Source organism: Chelonia mydas, chromosome 23, assembly GCF_015237465.2.
Source record: "Chelonia mydas isolate rCheMyd1 chromosome 23, rCheMyd1.pri.v2, whole genome shotgun sequence".
Taxonomy (NCBI): Eukaryota; Metazoa; Chordata; order Testudines; family Cheloniidae; genus Chelonia; species Chelonia mydas.
In genome coordinates, this window is record NC_051263.2 from 10,452,664 (window position 1) to 10,467,346 (window position 14,683).

The 14,683-nt window shown below is 46.6% G+C and overlaps 1 protein-coding gene across 1 annotated transcript; it reads left to right on the plus strand.

Annotated features, from left to right (window-relative positions):
• Positions 1 to 12,912: 12,912 nt before the first annotated feature.
• Positions 12,913 to 14,172, plus strand: LOC119564823 (paraneoplastic antigen Ma1 homolog). Its single transcript, XM_037888167.1, has one exon. It carries the CDS (start codon positions 12,913 to 12,915, stop codon positions 14,170 to 14,172), a length of 1,260 nt encoding a protein of 419 aa, XP_037744095.1.
• The last annotated feature ends 511 nt before the right edge of the window (positions 14,173 to 14,683 follow it).

A 14,683-nucleotide genomic window follows, 5' to 3' on the forward strand; every position in this document is an offset into this window, starting at 1 on the left:
ATTCAATGGGGCCAAGGTCTGGTTCAGAAACCCAATCCTTCAAGAGTTATTGCACTACAAATACTTTATCACCTCGGCTTACAGACTGTTCACACTGCTGTGAGCTGTGGTTTCCTCAGAGACTCCTGGGTGAGTGATCCACTGAAGTACCACACTCAGGAGCTATGGGCAACCTGCATGAGCCCGTGAGCCCAAAGCACATGAGTGTGAATCCTCTTCACAAGAGATTTGCATACCGTGAACTTTATTGCTCCCAGCCTGCCTTTTGCTTGGTCCCTGCCCCAGATAATTTCCCCTCCATCCCTGTTCTTGGTTCATTTTAAATGAGTCACTTTTTATTGCAGTCACTCTGCTCTGCCCCATTTGGTTTATAGACTAAGAGTGAGATAAAGGCCCCTATGGGACTGGCCCTCCCTTGGTGTGATGGTGCAGGAATGGTCACACAGTGTGTGGCACTGTGCAGCGTTAGGAGATCATGCAATGAAAGACCCTGCTACAACATTTAGGCCGGAGAAGATGGACTTCTGGCTGTTGTGGGCTCCCTAGCTCTGAATTCACCAAGGGGGGTTGTAAATTCTCAGCCTCAGTGCTGTGCTGACACCTGTTTTATTCTAATATATACCCCAGACTTTGCCCTAAGTAAAGGAGAACAGATAACAAGCGTGTCCTGCCCTATACAGCTGCTGGAGAATGGCCCGAGGCACCAGCCTGCAGCCTGTGTCTGCCTCTCATTTTACTTCCATTGTAAGCTCTTTTGGGGGCAGTGACTGGCTCTTTGTTCTATGTTTGTACAGCACCTCGCACAGTGGGGCCCTGGCCTCTGGTTGCTTCAGAAACAGAAATAAATAAATAACCCCTTAGACAATCTTTGCATGCGGTAAAACCGCTCCTATGTGCAAGGACTGCACAGCCACAGCCCCTGTCTGGGGGCACACAGCCCCACACCCTTTTCTGCAGGAATGCCAGGGCAGCAGCCACAACCTCCTGGTCATGAATCACAAGGATGGCATGTGCCTGGAGCCAACAGGCACTTGACACTCCAGAGAGGTCCATGCGAGGAGAGATTCCACCTTGTCTGGGGGGTTTTTCCTCCTTATTATGTTGTACCTGAGTCTATGTGAGTATTACTGTTTTGCACAAATACTGTGTGTGCCTCAGTTTCCCTGTGTATTGCATCAATGCCTAGATGATGGGAATAAGGGTGTGTGACTTTTGCTGAGATCCTCAGGGGCAGGTGAGGTGGCTCCAGCTGCTTGCAGTTATGCGATGGCTGATACGCTTTGTAACCTGAGACCCAGGATGGGGATGTGACCAGGTGACACTTTGCCCAGGAAGTGAGACAAAGACCAGGAGGAGGGGCAACTGGCATGTTGGAGGTCGGGTCAGGAAGCTGGGCAGTCTGCTGTTGGGGACTCGGGGAGGGAGGAGTCCAGAGTGACCGGCCCAGGATCCACTCAAGATGGACTTTCCTGAAAGTCACTGATTTCTGTGTTTAACAAGCTCTGTTCTATGCTGTGTTCCTGTCAACTAATAAGCCTTCTGTTTTACACGCTGGCTGAGAGTAATGGCTGACTGTGGAGTTTGGGTGCAGGGCTCTCTGTGTTCCTCTGGGGTCCCGTCCAGGTAGACCCGCCAAGGGGAAGTGTATGGTGTGAACAGGGATGCTGAATGCTCTGAGGTCAGACCAGGAAGGCCATAGCCCTTCGGCTGTGAGTAATGTGCCTTGGACAGGCGTGCCATGAGGGGAGTCACGCTACCCAGAGTCCTGTCTGGCTTCATACAGAGCAGTTCCAGAGCATCAGACCTGTGACTCCATCACACCAGGAAAGCTGGAATGCACACTGCACCCTTAGAAAAGAAAATGCAATACCTGCCATGGCATATGCTTAGCTAGTGCCATTCAGCCTGTCCTGTGCTGTGCAGCCCCAGCATAGAATCTATCTATCTAGTCTGTCGGTCATCATGCAATTATATCAGTAGAGAGGGGTGCAGCTACTCCAGTATGGAAGGGCAATAATCTATACAGCTATAAGGCACCTGTCATAACCATAGGGGTAGCCTAAATTCCTCCTTACCTGTAAGGAGTTAAGAAGCTCAAATATATCCAAAACAATTTTTTTCCATGCAGATTTGTGAAATGTACTGGTCTCGTTCTTAATTTGAATGAACACAAAAGTCAAAATCTCAAAATGTTTTGGGAAATAGAATTTCCATCCTCCACACGGCTCCAAAGAAAAATCACTGCTGAGCCAGTACAACCTGCGTATTGGGAACAGCATGTAGGGAACAGCCCCAAGAGCAAAGTTACTTCTATTCTGCTGACTTCTCCAACATTTCACTGTTAGCAATGGAGGAAAGACCAGCCAGGAGCTGTGAACATGCATTGCTGTCTTTCTTCTGTGGAGAACAACTTTAGTTTGTGTGAATTAAAATGACTTGAGTCCACATGATGAAATTCTTTAAGTGTACTAACTGTCGGGTTAATACATAGTCTATAATCCCCTTTGAAAGTGGATTAAAATAATTGCTGATTGAGTTAGTATGGACTAATGTTTATGTGGGTGCATCTCTACCTCTCAGTAGCTTGGCAGTCCTCCAACTGCTATCCTACACTGCTTTGCATGATGTCAGGACTAGCCTGTCTATGCACCTGTGTCCCCTCCACTGCTCTGGGATCATCTTGACTGGATGTCACCTCCCTTTACCCCTTACTCTATACATTGCTATGGCAGCACTATTCCACGCCTCATGCAGCCACCTGGAGTGTGCAGAGGTCCTGGATCTTCTAGCTCTCTGGAGAGCACCAAAGGCACAGCAACACTTGCCAAGCATCAACGCAATAAAGAGGTTCATGAAGCCATCTCTAAGGAGGTGGCAGAGAAGGGTCACAGTTGGGATGCTATGCAGCACCAAAACAAAAGCAAGAAGTTCAAAAGTGCTTATAAGAAAGTTCAGGACAAAAACAGGACCTCCAGCGGTGCTCCTGATGCCTGTCTAGTATTCTGAGCTATAGTCCACAAAAATTATCAGCATCAGCACCGAGGCAAATCCCAAAAGGATGTAGCCTCCTTGTAGAACTACACAAAAATGCTGAGGTTAGTTAAACAGAAATTAAGAGGTACAGCACCAAAAGTAAAATCCTTGCAAGCTGCATGGAAATTTTTTAAAGACCATAATAGAGGCTCAACTTAAATGTATACCCCCAAATTAGAACAAACATAGTAACAGAACCAAAAAAGAGCCACCGTGGCTAAACAACAGAGCAAAATAAGCAGTGAGCAGCAAAAATACATCCTTTAAAAAGTGAAAGTTAAATCCTAATGAGGAAAATAGAAAGGAGCATAAACTCTGGCAAATGAAGTGTAAAAATATAATTAGGAAGGCCAAAAAAGAATTTGAAGAACAGCTATCCAAAGACTCAAAAAGTAATAGCATTTTTTTTTAAGTACATCAGAAGTAGGAAGCCTGCTAAACAACCAGTGGGGTCACTGGATGATCAAGATGATAAAGGAGCACTCAAGGATGATAAGGACATTGTAGAGAAACTAAACTAATTCTTTGCATCAGTCTTCATGGCTGAGGATATGAGGGAGATTTACAAACCTGAGCTATTCTTTTTAGGTCTGAGGAACTGTCCCTTATTGAGGTGTCATTAGAGGAAGTTTTGGAACAAATTGATAAACTAAACAGTAATAACCACCAGGACCAGATGGGATTCACCCAAGACTTCTGAAGGAACTCAAATGTGAAATTGCAGGACTATTAACTGTAGTTTGTAACCTATCATTTAAATCAGCTTCTGTACCAAATGACTGGAGGATAGCTAATGTGCCAATTTATAAAAAGGGCTCCAAAGGAGACCCCCGGCAAATACAGGTTGGTAAGCCTGACTTCAGTACCAGGCAAACTGGTTGAAACTATAGTAAAGAACAAAATTGTCAGACATAAAGATGAACATAATTTGTTGGAGAATAGTCAAGATGGCTTTTGTAAAGGGAAATCATGCCTCACTAATCTCCAAGAATTCTTTGAGGGGGTCAACAAGCATGTGGACAAGGGGATCCAGTGGATGTAGTGTATTTAGATTTTCAGAAAGCCTTTGACAAGGTCCTTCACCAAAGGCTCTTAAGCAAAGTAAGCAGTCATGGAATAAGAGGGAAGGTTCTCTCATGGATTGGTAATTGGTTAAAAGATAGGAATAAATGGTCAATTTACAGAATGGAGAGAGGTAAATAGTGGTATCCCCCAGGGGTCTGTTCTGGGACCAGTCCTATTCAACATATTCATAAATGATCTGGAAAAAGAGGTAAAACAGTTAGGCGGCAAAATTTCCAGATGATACAAAACTAATCAAGATAGTTAAGTCCCAGGCAGACTGCGAAGAGCTACAAAAGGATCTCACAAAACTGGGTGACTGGGCAACAAAATCGCAGGTGAAAATCAATGTTGATAAATGCAAAGTAATGAACATTGGAAAACATAATCTAAACTATACATATAAAATAATGGGGTCTAAATTAGCTGTTATCACTCAAGAAGGAGATCTCGGAGTCATTGTGGATACTTCTCTGAAAACACCCACTCAGTGTGCAGCGGCAGTCAAAAAAGCGAACAGAATGCTGGGAATCATTTAGAAAGGGATAGATAATAAGACAGAAAATATCGTATTGCATCTATATAAATCCATGGTACACCCACATCTTGAATACTGCATGCAGATGTGGTCACCCAATCGGGGCGGGGGGGGGGGGGGGGAGGACGGAAGCATAGCTCAGTGGTTTGAGCATTGGCCTCCTAAACCCAGGGTTCTGAGTTCAATCCTTGAGGGGGCCATTTAGGGATCTGGGGTAAATTTGGGGATTGGTCCTGCTTTGAGCAGGGGGTTGGACTAGATGACTTCCTGAGATTCTATGATCTCAGAAAAGATATATAGGACTTAGTTCAGAAAAAGGCAACAAAAATGATTAGGGGTATGGAACAGCTTCCGTATGAGGAGAGATTAATAAGACTGGGACTTTTCAGCTTGGAAAATAGACAACTAAAGGGGGATATGATTGAGGTGTATACAATCATGACTGATGTAGGGAAAGTAGATAAGGAAGTGTTATTTATTCCTTCTCATAACACAACAGGTAGGGGTCACCAAATGAAATTAATAGGCAGCAGGTTTAAAACAAACAAAAGGAAGTACTTTTTCACACAACGCAGAGTCAACCTGTGGAACTCCTTGCCAGAGGATGTTGTGAAGGCCAAGACTATAACGGTTCAAAAAAGAACTAGATAAATTCATGGAGGATAGGTCCATCCATGGCTATTAGCCAGGATGGGCAGGAATAGTGTCCCTAGCCTCTGACTGCCAAAATCTGGGAATGGGCCACAGGGGATGGATCACTTGATGATTACCTGTTCTGTTCATTCCCTCTAGGGCACCTGGCATTGGCCAGTGTTGGAAGACAGGATACTGGGCTAGATGGACCTTTGGTCTGACCCAGTATGGCTGTTCTTGTGTTCTTAGATTGAGCACCACAAGGATCAATCTCTAGCTAGGTCCTTAATATGGTCTGGGTGGCTGTTTAGTCGATGTGCATCATAGCCAATCTTATCACTCCACTGAAGCTTCTGGCGACCACCTGATTTCCGGCCATGTAGCGGCATTCCTTGGTAAACACATTTCATAATTCATTGGTCTTCCATCCTAATAATATGTCCGTACCAAGAGAGACACCAGAACTGAACCAGTGCTGATGGAGGCAGTTGGTGGGTTCAGCTCTGAATAACTTCATGGCTGATCTTTGCCTGCTGCTTAACCTGCAGCTGCTGGCGAAGACGATGAGAAAGAAACATGTCAATCCACAACCGTTAGTGCCCAAAACCTCAGCATGAAATAGCCCCCTGCCTAGACAAGGCCTGAGTGTGTGTGTGTGTGTGTGTGTCTGGTGTGTGTGTTATCTCTGCAGGCACGTGAATGCCCAGTTAGCACTGTAAATACAAACCAGATGTTCTATAGCAGTTTCCCATTAAAGACAGTGGAACATTTTCATTCCCTCACTTAACGTTTCTTCCCACATCTGGCAGTCCATTTCACTGTAGCGGTTTTGTTCTATTTGGATCTAGGTTTGAAATGGAAATGAATTAAGTCTAGCAGCATGTGCTGGACCAGTTTCACTTATATCTGTGCCATGCTTTTCATTTCACTGGGGCTTTGAGGGAGGAACTGAGAGCAGAAGTAGACCCATCATGTTTACTGAAATGCATGGGGAAGAAACAGGCATTTCTGAGATGCCTCCCTTCCTCTTCTGCAGGTGAGTTGGACCCCAGTGGTAAAGACTGGGGATAGACACTTCGGACATGGGGGCAAACTGCCAGAGCAGGGAGCCAGGGATGGGTGCTCTGCATCGGGAACATGTCTGGGGTGAGTCACAGCTCAGATGTGCAGACTTCATTGCTGGAGATACTGACAGGGGTCAAAGGCAGGGCAGTTAGTGCCTCTGCTCTTCCAAACTCAGTCACCCCTGCTACTCTGGTCTCTTTATTTTCACCTGGGTCACAGAATCATAGAATTGTAGGACCGGAAGGAACCTCAAGAGGTCATCTCGTCCAGTCCCCTGCACTCAAGGCAGGACTAAGTATTATTAGACAAGGGGTTCTCAACCTTTTTCTTGATAAGGCTGCCCTCAACACGCTATAAAAATGCCAGGGCCTGGCAGGGCCCAGCGAGCACGGGGCTACAGGCCGTGGGCCGTGGGGGGACCCTTGGGCATAGGCATACTTGTATGTATATTTTGGGAAGGCAAGGGCTGGCGGGGCTCAAGCCAGCTCTGCACAGCAGGGTTCAGGGAGGGAGTACCACCTCCACCCCCTGACTCACTCAGGAGGCCACCCAGCCTGTCTGGGCTGTGTGGGGACACAACCAAAAAATATAACTCAAAGGGGGGACTCAGTTCAAAAGGTTTGAAAACCTCTCAGGGTGCAGGGAGGGGGTAGCTAGAGGCTGTGTGAAGTGAGGGGAGTAGCTCACGGTGCAGGGAGGGAGTAGCTAGGGGCTGTGTGCAGACAGGGGGTAGCTCAGGGTGCAGGTAGGTGGTAGCTAGGGGCTGTGTGTGGGCTGGGGGTAGCTCAGAGTGCAGGCAGGAGGTATCTAGGGGCTGTGTATGGGTGGGGAGAGGGTTTCCAGTGCGGCTCCCAGCTTCAGTGGAAGGGGGTGCTGGGGCTTCTGGCTTCAGCCCCCCCCCACTGCTCCTGGCTTGGGGGATGTTTGCTGGGTTCAGCCCCACATTGATGCCATCTTAGGGGGAGGCACCGGCTTAAGCCCTGTGATGCTCCCAGCTGGGTGGGGGGGCAAGGGGCACCAGCTTCGGCCACGGAGCTCCGTGCCCCCCCCGAAAGGGCTTGGGTACCCTCATGGGGCCGCGGTCCCCGGTTGAGAACCGCTGATCTAGATCATCCCTGACAGGTGTTTGTCCAACCTGGTCTTAAAAATCTCCAATGATGGAGATTCCACAACCTCCACAATTTATTCCGGTGCTTAACCACCATGACAGTTAAGCCCGTTTTCTTCTTGTCCTGTCCTCAGAGGTTAAGGAGAACAATTTACCTTCCTCCTCCTTGTAACAACCTTTTACGTACTTGAAAACTGTTATCATGTCCCCTCTCAGTCTTCTCTTCTCCAGACTAAACAAACCCAGTTTTTTCAATCTTCCCTCATAGGTCATGTTTTCTAGACCAGAACCAGTTTTGTTGCTCTTCTCTGGACTTCCTCAAATTTCTACATCTCATCTTTCCTGAAATGTGGCGCCCAGAACCGGACACAATACTCCAGTTGAGGCCTAATCAGCAAGGAGTAGAGTGGAAGAATTACTCCTCGTGTCTTGCTTATGTAACCCTTCTGCGAGGTGGAGCCAACAGCAACAAGGGCCGGGTTCAGTATCTAGGGGTTCCTTTTCAACAACACAACACAAAACCAGCTCGAGCTGGGACAATTACACACCACCCCTGGGCGCCTCTAAGAGGCAATACTTCCCCTCTGCAAGCACAGAGTATGAGTGTAGCAAAAACTTTTAATAAAAGGAGGGAATTAACTCAACATTAATTTGGGAAAACACCACAACTAGGGTCCATAAACACAAACCATGAGCAAAAGACCCACTCCCAAATAAGTTGGACAGTGTCCTTTTCTCCACAGGATCTTAAGTCCAGCAACCCACAAGTCCCTTTAACATGCCTGTCCCTTCTCTCTACCCCACTCACAGTTGCTGTCCTTGGCTAGTGCAGTCCCAGAGTTCAGAGGTTCATCTGCAGAGTTCACCTCCCAACCTGTGTGGAAGGCGGGGGGGGGGGGGGGGGGGGGGGTCGGGGGGAGGGGAGACGGGGAAGAGGCTGCACAGCTCGGGCACTCGCTCATTGTCCCAATGGCCAATTGCCACGCCTTTGCAGGGCTCTGCTCTGGCCCTCTCCACAAGCTTCTCTGCTGGCCACTTGCCACGTCTCTCTGCCAGCCGCTCTTCTGGCTGCTCCCCTCCACCAGCCACCCTGCTGGCCGCTTGCTGCGCCTCTCCACCAGCCGCCCTGTTGGCCATGCCTCTCCGCTAGCTGCCCTGCTGGCTCTACCTCTCCACCAGCTGCCCACTCGCCAAGATGTCTTAATATAAGAAAATAAGAATGGCCCTACTGGGTCAGACCAAAGGTCTATCTAGCCCAGTATCCTGTCTTCCGACAGTGGCCAGTGCCAGGTGCCCCAGAGGCAATGAACAGAACAGGTAATCATCAAGTGATCCATCCCCTGTTGTCATTCCCAGCTTCTGGCAAACAGAGACTAGGGACACCATTCCTGCCCATCCTGGCTAATCGCCATTGATGGACCTATCCTCCATAAATTTATCTAGTTCTTTTTTGAACCCTGCTATGGTCTTGGCCTTCACAACATCCTCTGGCAAGGAGTTCCACAGGTTGACTGTGCATTGTGTGAAGAAATACTTCCTTTTATTTGTTTTAAACCTGCTGCCTATTAATTTCATTTGGTGATCCCTAGTTCTTGTGTTATGAGAAGTAGTAAACAACACTTCCTGATCTACTTTCTCCACACCAGTCATGATTTTATAGACCTCAATCATATCTCCCCTTAGCCGTCTCTTTTCCAAGTTGAAGAGTCCCAGTCTTATTAATCTCTCCTCATACAGAAGCTGTTCCATACCCGTAATAATTTTTGTTGCCCTTTTCTGAACCTTTTCCAATTCCAGCATATCTTTTTTGAGATGGGGTGACCATATCTACACACAGTATTCAAGATGTGGGTGTACCATGAATTTATATAGAGACAACATGATATTTTCTGTCCTATTATCTATCCCTTTCTTAATGATTCCCAGCATTCTGTTCGCTTTTTTGACTGCCGCTGCACATGAGTGGATGTTTTCAGAGAAGTATCCACAATGACTCCAAGATCTCTTTCTTGAGTGGTAACAGCTAATTTAGACTCCATCATTTTATATATATAGTTGGGATTATGCTTTCCAATGTGCATTACTTTGCATTTATCAGCATTATATTTCATCTGCCATTTTGTTGCCCAGTCATCCAGTTTTGTGAGAGCCTTTTGTAGCTCTTCACAGTGTGCCTGGGACTTAACTATCTTTAGTAATTTTGTATCATCTGCAAATGTTGCCACCTCATGGTTTACCCCTTTTTCCAGATCATTTATGAATATATTGAATAGGACTGGTCCCAGAACAGACCCCTGGGGGACACCATTTACCTCTCTCCATTCTGTAAATTAACCATTTATTCCTATCTTTTAACCCGTTACCAATCCATGAGAGAACCTTCCCTCTTATCCCATGACTGCTTACTTTGCATAAGAGCCTTTGTTGAGGGACCTTGCCAAAGGCTTTTTGAAATCCTAAATACTCTATATCCACTGGATCCCCTTGGGCCACATGCTTGTTGACTCCCTCAAAGGCATGATTTCCCTTTACAAAATCCATGTGGACTCGTCCTCAAAAAATTAAGTTCATCTATGTCTGACAATATTGTTCTTTATTATAGTTTCAACCACTTTGCCCGGTACTGAAGTCAGGCTTACCAGCTTGTAATTGACGGGATCACCTCTGGAGCCCTTTTAAAAAATGGGCGGCACATTAGCTACCCTCCAGTCATCTGGTGCAGAAGCTGATTTAAATGACAGGTTACAGACGACAGTTAGTAGTCCTGCAATTTCACATTTGAGTTCCTTCAGAACTCTTGGGTGAATCCCATCTGGTCCTGGTGACTTATTGCTGTTTAATTTATCAATTTGTTCCAAAACCTCCTCTAATGACACCTCAGTCTGGGACAGTTCCTCAGATTTGTCACCTAAAAAGAATGGCTCAGGTTTGGGAATCTCCCTCACATCCTCAGCCATGAAGACCAATGCAAAGAATTCATTTAGTTTTTCTGCAATGGCCTTATCCTCCTTGAGTGCTCCTTTAGCACCTTGATTGTCCAGTGGCCCCACTGGTTGTTTAGCAGGCTTCCTGCTTCTGATGTACTTAAAAAAATTTGCTATTACTTTTTGAGTCTTTGGCTAACTGTTCCTCAAATTCTTTTTTGCCTTCCTAATTGTATTTTTATACTTCATTTGCCAGTGTTTATGCTCCTTTCTATTTTCCTCATTAGAATTTAACTTCCACTTTTTAAAGGATGCCTTTTTGCTTCTCACTGCTTCTTTTACTTTGTTCTTTAGCCACGGTGGCTCTTTTTTGGTTCTGTTACTATGGTTTTTTTCATTTGGGGTATACATTTAAGTTGAGCCTCTATTATGATGTCTTTAAAAAGTTTCCACGCAGTTTGTGGAGATTTCACTTTTGGCACTGCACCCTTTAATTTCTGTTTCACTAACCTCCTCATTTTTGCATAGTTCCCCTTTCTGAAATTAAATGCTACGGTGTTGGGCCACTGTGTTTTTCCTGCCACAGGGATATTAAATTTAATTATATTGTGGTCACTTTTACCAAGTGGTCCTGCTATATTCATACCTCTTGGACCAGATCCTGTGCTCCACTTAGGACTAAATCAAGAATTGTCTCTCCTCTGGTGGGTTCCAGACCAGCTGCTCCAAGAAGCAGTCATTTAAGGTGTCAAGAAACTTTATCTCTGCATACGGTCCTGAGGTGACATGTACCCAGTCAATATGGGGACAATTGAAATCCCCCATTATTATTATTGAGTTTTTTATTTTAATAGCCTCTCTAATCTCCCTGAGCATTTCTCAGTCACTATCACCATCCTGGTCAGGTGGTTGGTAATATATCCCTACCGCTGTAATCTTATTATTAGAGCATGAAATTTCTATCCATAGAGATTCTGTGGTACAGTTTGATTCATTTACAATTTTTATTTCATTTGATTTTACTCTTTCTTTCACATATAATGCCACTCCCCCACCAGCATGACCTCTTCAGGACCTTGTGATATATTTTGTACCCTGATATTACTGTATCTCATTGATTGTCCTCATTCCACCAAGTTTCTGTGATGCCTATTATCTGAATATCCTCATTTAAGACAAGGCACTCTAGTTCACTCATTTTATTATTTAGACTTCTAGCATTGGTATATAGGCACTTTAAAATGTGTCTCCTTTTAGCTATCTGTCATTACATGGTATAATTGAATGGGACTCTTTTTCATTTGATCAGACCCTACCTGTATTTTATCTTCATCCCCCTCACCATCTTAACACAGCTCTCAGGGATTTCACATGCTATTGGGGGAGCCCCACTACTGGTGTACACTGGGCAGTCTATTGCAATAGAGACGCTGTCCAAAGTAGGTCTAATACTTAGGTATCAGTGATTTCAGCTCTGCAGCAGGCAACAAGACTCTCAATTGAGTCTAAATTAGTTCTTTTATTATACCATGGAGAGAGGAGGAGTCAAATGGTATCTAGGATCCTTAAACAGGGCCCACACCACCAAGTACAAATACCTCACACCACCCTCTTTCAAGTCATTGGGTTTTGGAACCCATGTCCCCTGCTTAGCAAGTGCTGTTCAGCTGAGGGTGAGTCCTTCATTGGGGTATGCCAGGTACAGTTCTGCTGCCCTCAGTTCACACAACAAGGATAACAATGCTTTATTACTCCTGTCCCAATAACAAGGAGACTGGGGATCCAACACCAGCCACAAGTGATCATTTGGGCAAGCAGTCCCGTCATGCTGAGCACCTAGGCAGGTGGGTGTGTCCATGCAAACAAGATCAGCTTCTGAAGTCTTTTTCCACAGCTCAGCACTAGATGTCAGGGGAGATCTCATTCAGACTCTGCTTACATCCTCCCCCCAGCCAAGAATTTGTTGTCCCGACAAATCACACTCCGTATTATACCAAATTCATTAGTTCCCCCCAAAGGGCCTCAGGAAACCCACTATGGCTTCCACAACCCTGTGTACTAAGTGTATTGGTTCTTCACTAGCCACCCCAGGTGCATCATAAGTTAACTGTCTTACTGGCCTTATAACCCTGTCCCTCCTATTGAGAGTGGGCATTGCAGGGGCAGGGGAGACATCTTCTTGGGCAATGGGTGGTGAGGTTTCCTTTGAGGATCCCTTGGCTACAGGCATAGGCCCCTGCATTTCTGATTCTAATTCTGGGAGGTCCAAGGCATCTGAGACACCTTCTACCTGTATGTCTCCACTGTCCAATAATCTAGATGTATCATCACAGGGTGGTCTCATTGGTGGCACAGGTGTGCCAGCAATGGGCCTAAATACTTCCGCCATGGGGTTTAGGCCTGAAGAAGTGGCACTCTCCCTCAGTTCAGCTGATCAAGACTGAAATCTCGTCTCCATTCTAGGATACACCATGGTAGTGTCTTCCTTCTCAGACTCACTCTCAGATGTGCTGAGCAGGGGTAGGTGAGCCAAAGGGGGCCCACTGTTCATGTTGGATGGAGGAGGCTTTTGCAGTACTGTGTGGGCTGTGGACCTTTTACAGGTTCCAAGCGAGATATCAGTGGAAGATGGTGCACGGAATCTAATAGCCACGGGGAGCCAGTCCCCACCAGCTCCAGCCTCCAATGTGGAGTTTTTAAAGAAAATGTCGGCCTTCTTGGGGAAAGAGGGAAAGACCTTGGCCGACATGCCAGGTCTGTTGGGCTTTGATACAAGAGCCTCACGCCTGGGGGCTGCTCCCTCACCTGATGAGTGGGCAAAAGCTTTGGGGCAAGCATTAGAAAAGGATGTGCAGCCCCACCCTGAGTCAAGACCCTATCATACATTAAGGTTATTTTCTGGGGGTCCCACTCCAATAACAGGAGAAGAAGGGTTTGAACCCTGGCTGGAACACACCACTGAAATGCTTCAGGAGTGGGCAATACCTGATGCTGAAAAGAGAAGGTGTCTAGTAGAGTGCCTCAGGGGTCCAGCCCTAGATGTAATTCACACCCTGAAGCTCAGCAACCCTGGAGTCCAGGTGAAGGACTGCCTAGAGGCCCTTGATCATGCCTTTGGAAGAACCAAGGGCTTGGAGGACATTTATTGCAAGTTCCTTAATGCCAGACAACAAAAGGGTGAGAAGGTTTCTGCCTATATCCAGAGGTTGGAGAAATTATTACAGAGAGCCATCATGAGAGGAGCAGTGGCGGTTGAGCAAATGGACTGGATTAGACTGGCTCAGATTGTGAGAGGAGTTCAATATCAGAACCCAATCCTACTCCACCTTCGATTAAGGGCACAACAAGAAAACCCACCGTGTTACTCTCGGCTGATAAAAGAGGTCCGAGAGGAGGAGGAGAGGCAGGCAGCTGGTGAGGTTTGGGAGGTTCAGTCACACCAGGAAGCTGGCACAGCATCCATGCAAATGCCCAAGGCACTGATGGTGAATCCCCAAGAGGAAATTATCCAACGAGTGCAGGTCCTGACACAGAAGGTGGCTGAACTAGAGAATACCATCAATCCAGCAAAGACTTCAAGGTACAAGGAACCCCCGGCTGCCATGGTACAGAAGACTACATTTAGAGCTACTGCCCCACCCAGGCAACAAGGGAGAGGACAGTCCTTCTTCTGCTACAGGTGTGGCCAAGATGGACACACTGCTGCAAGGTGTCAGAATGCAGAGAATCCCACGCTAGTATATCAAAAGCTGAGGACCACTTGGGGAAATTCGGGAAACAACCGTGGGGCTTGGAAGGGAGCCGCCTAGGCCAGCAGGAGTTGGAGGCTCCCCTGGAAAGAACCACACAGCCAGAATCCCACCAGGATTGATAGGACCTCGAGCGGAGGTCACTGTGAAGATTGAAGGGACAGAATGTAAAGCAGTGCTTGACACCGGGTCCCAGGTGACTCTCATATTTCAATCCTTCTACCAGCAGATGCTTAGGCATCCGCCTATACAGCCCCTGACAGGACTCGGCCTGTGTGGCCTTAGCATGGATGAGTACCCATCAAGGGCATGTCATAGTGCACCTGGAATTTCCAGAGGAGATCGCTGGGGTAAGACAAGAGGTGGACACTGCTGCCTTAATATGCCCTGACCCTAAAGGGGTCTCTGATGTGTCCGTGCTAATAGGCACCAACTCCAGCCTCTTTAAGGTACTCATAGATTACTGCAGACAGCAAACTGGGGATCCAATACCAGCCACAAGTTATCATTTGGGCAAGCAATCCCATCATGCTGAGCACCTAGGCAGGGTGGGTGTGTCCATGCAAACGAG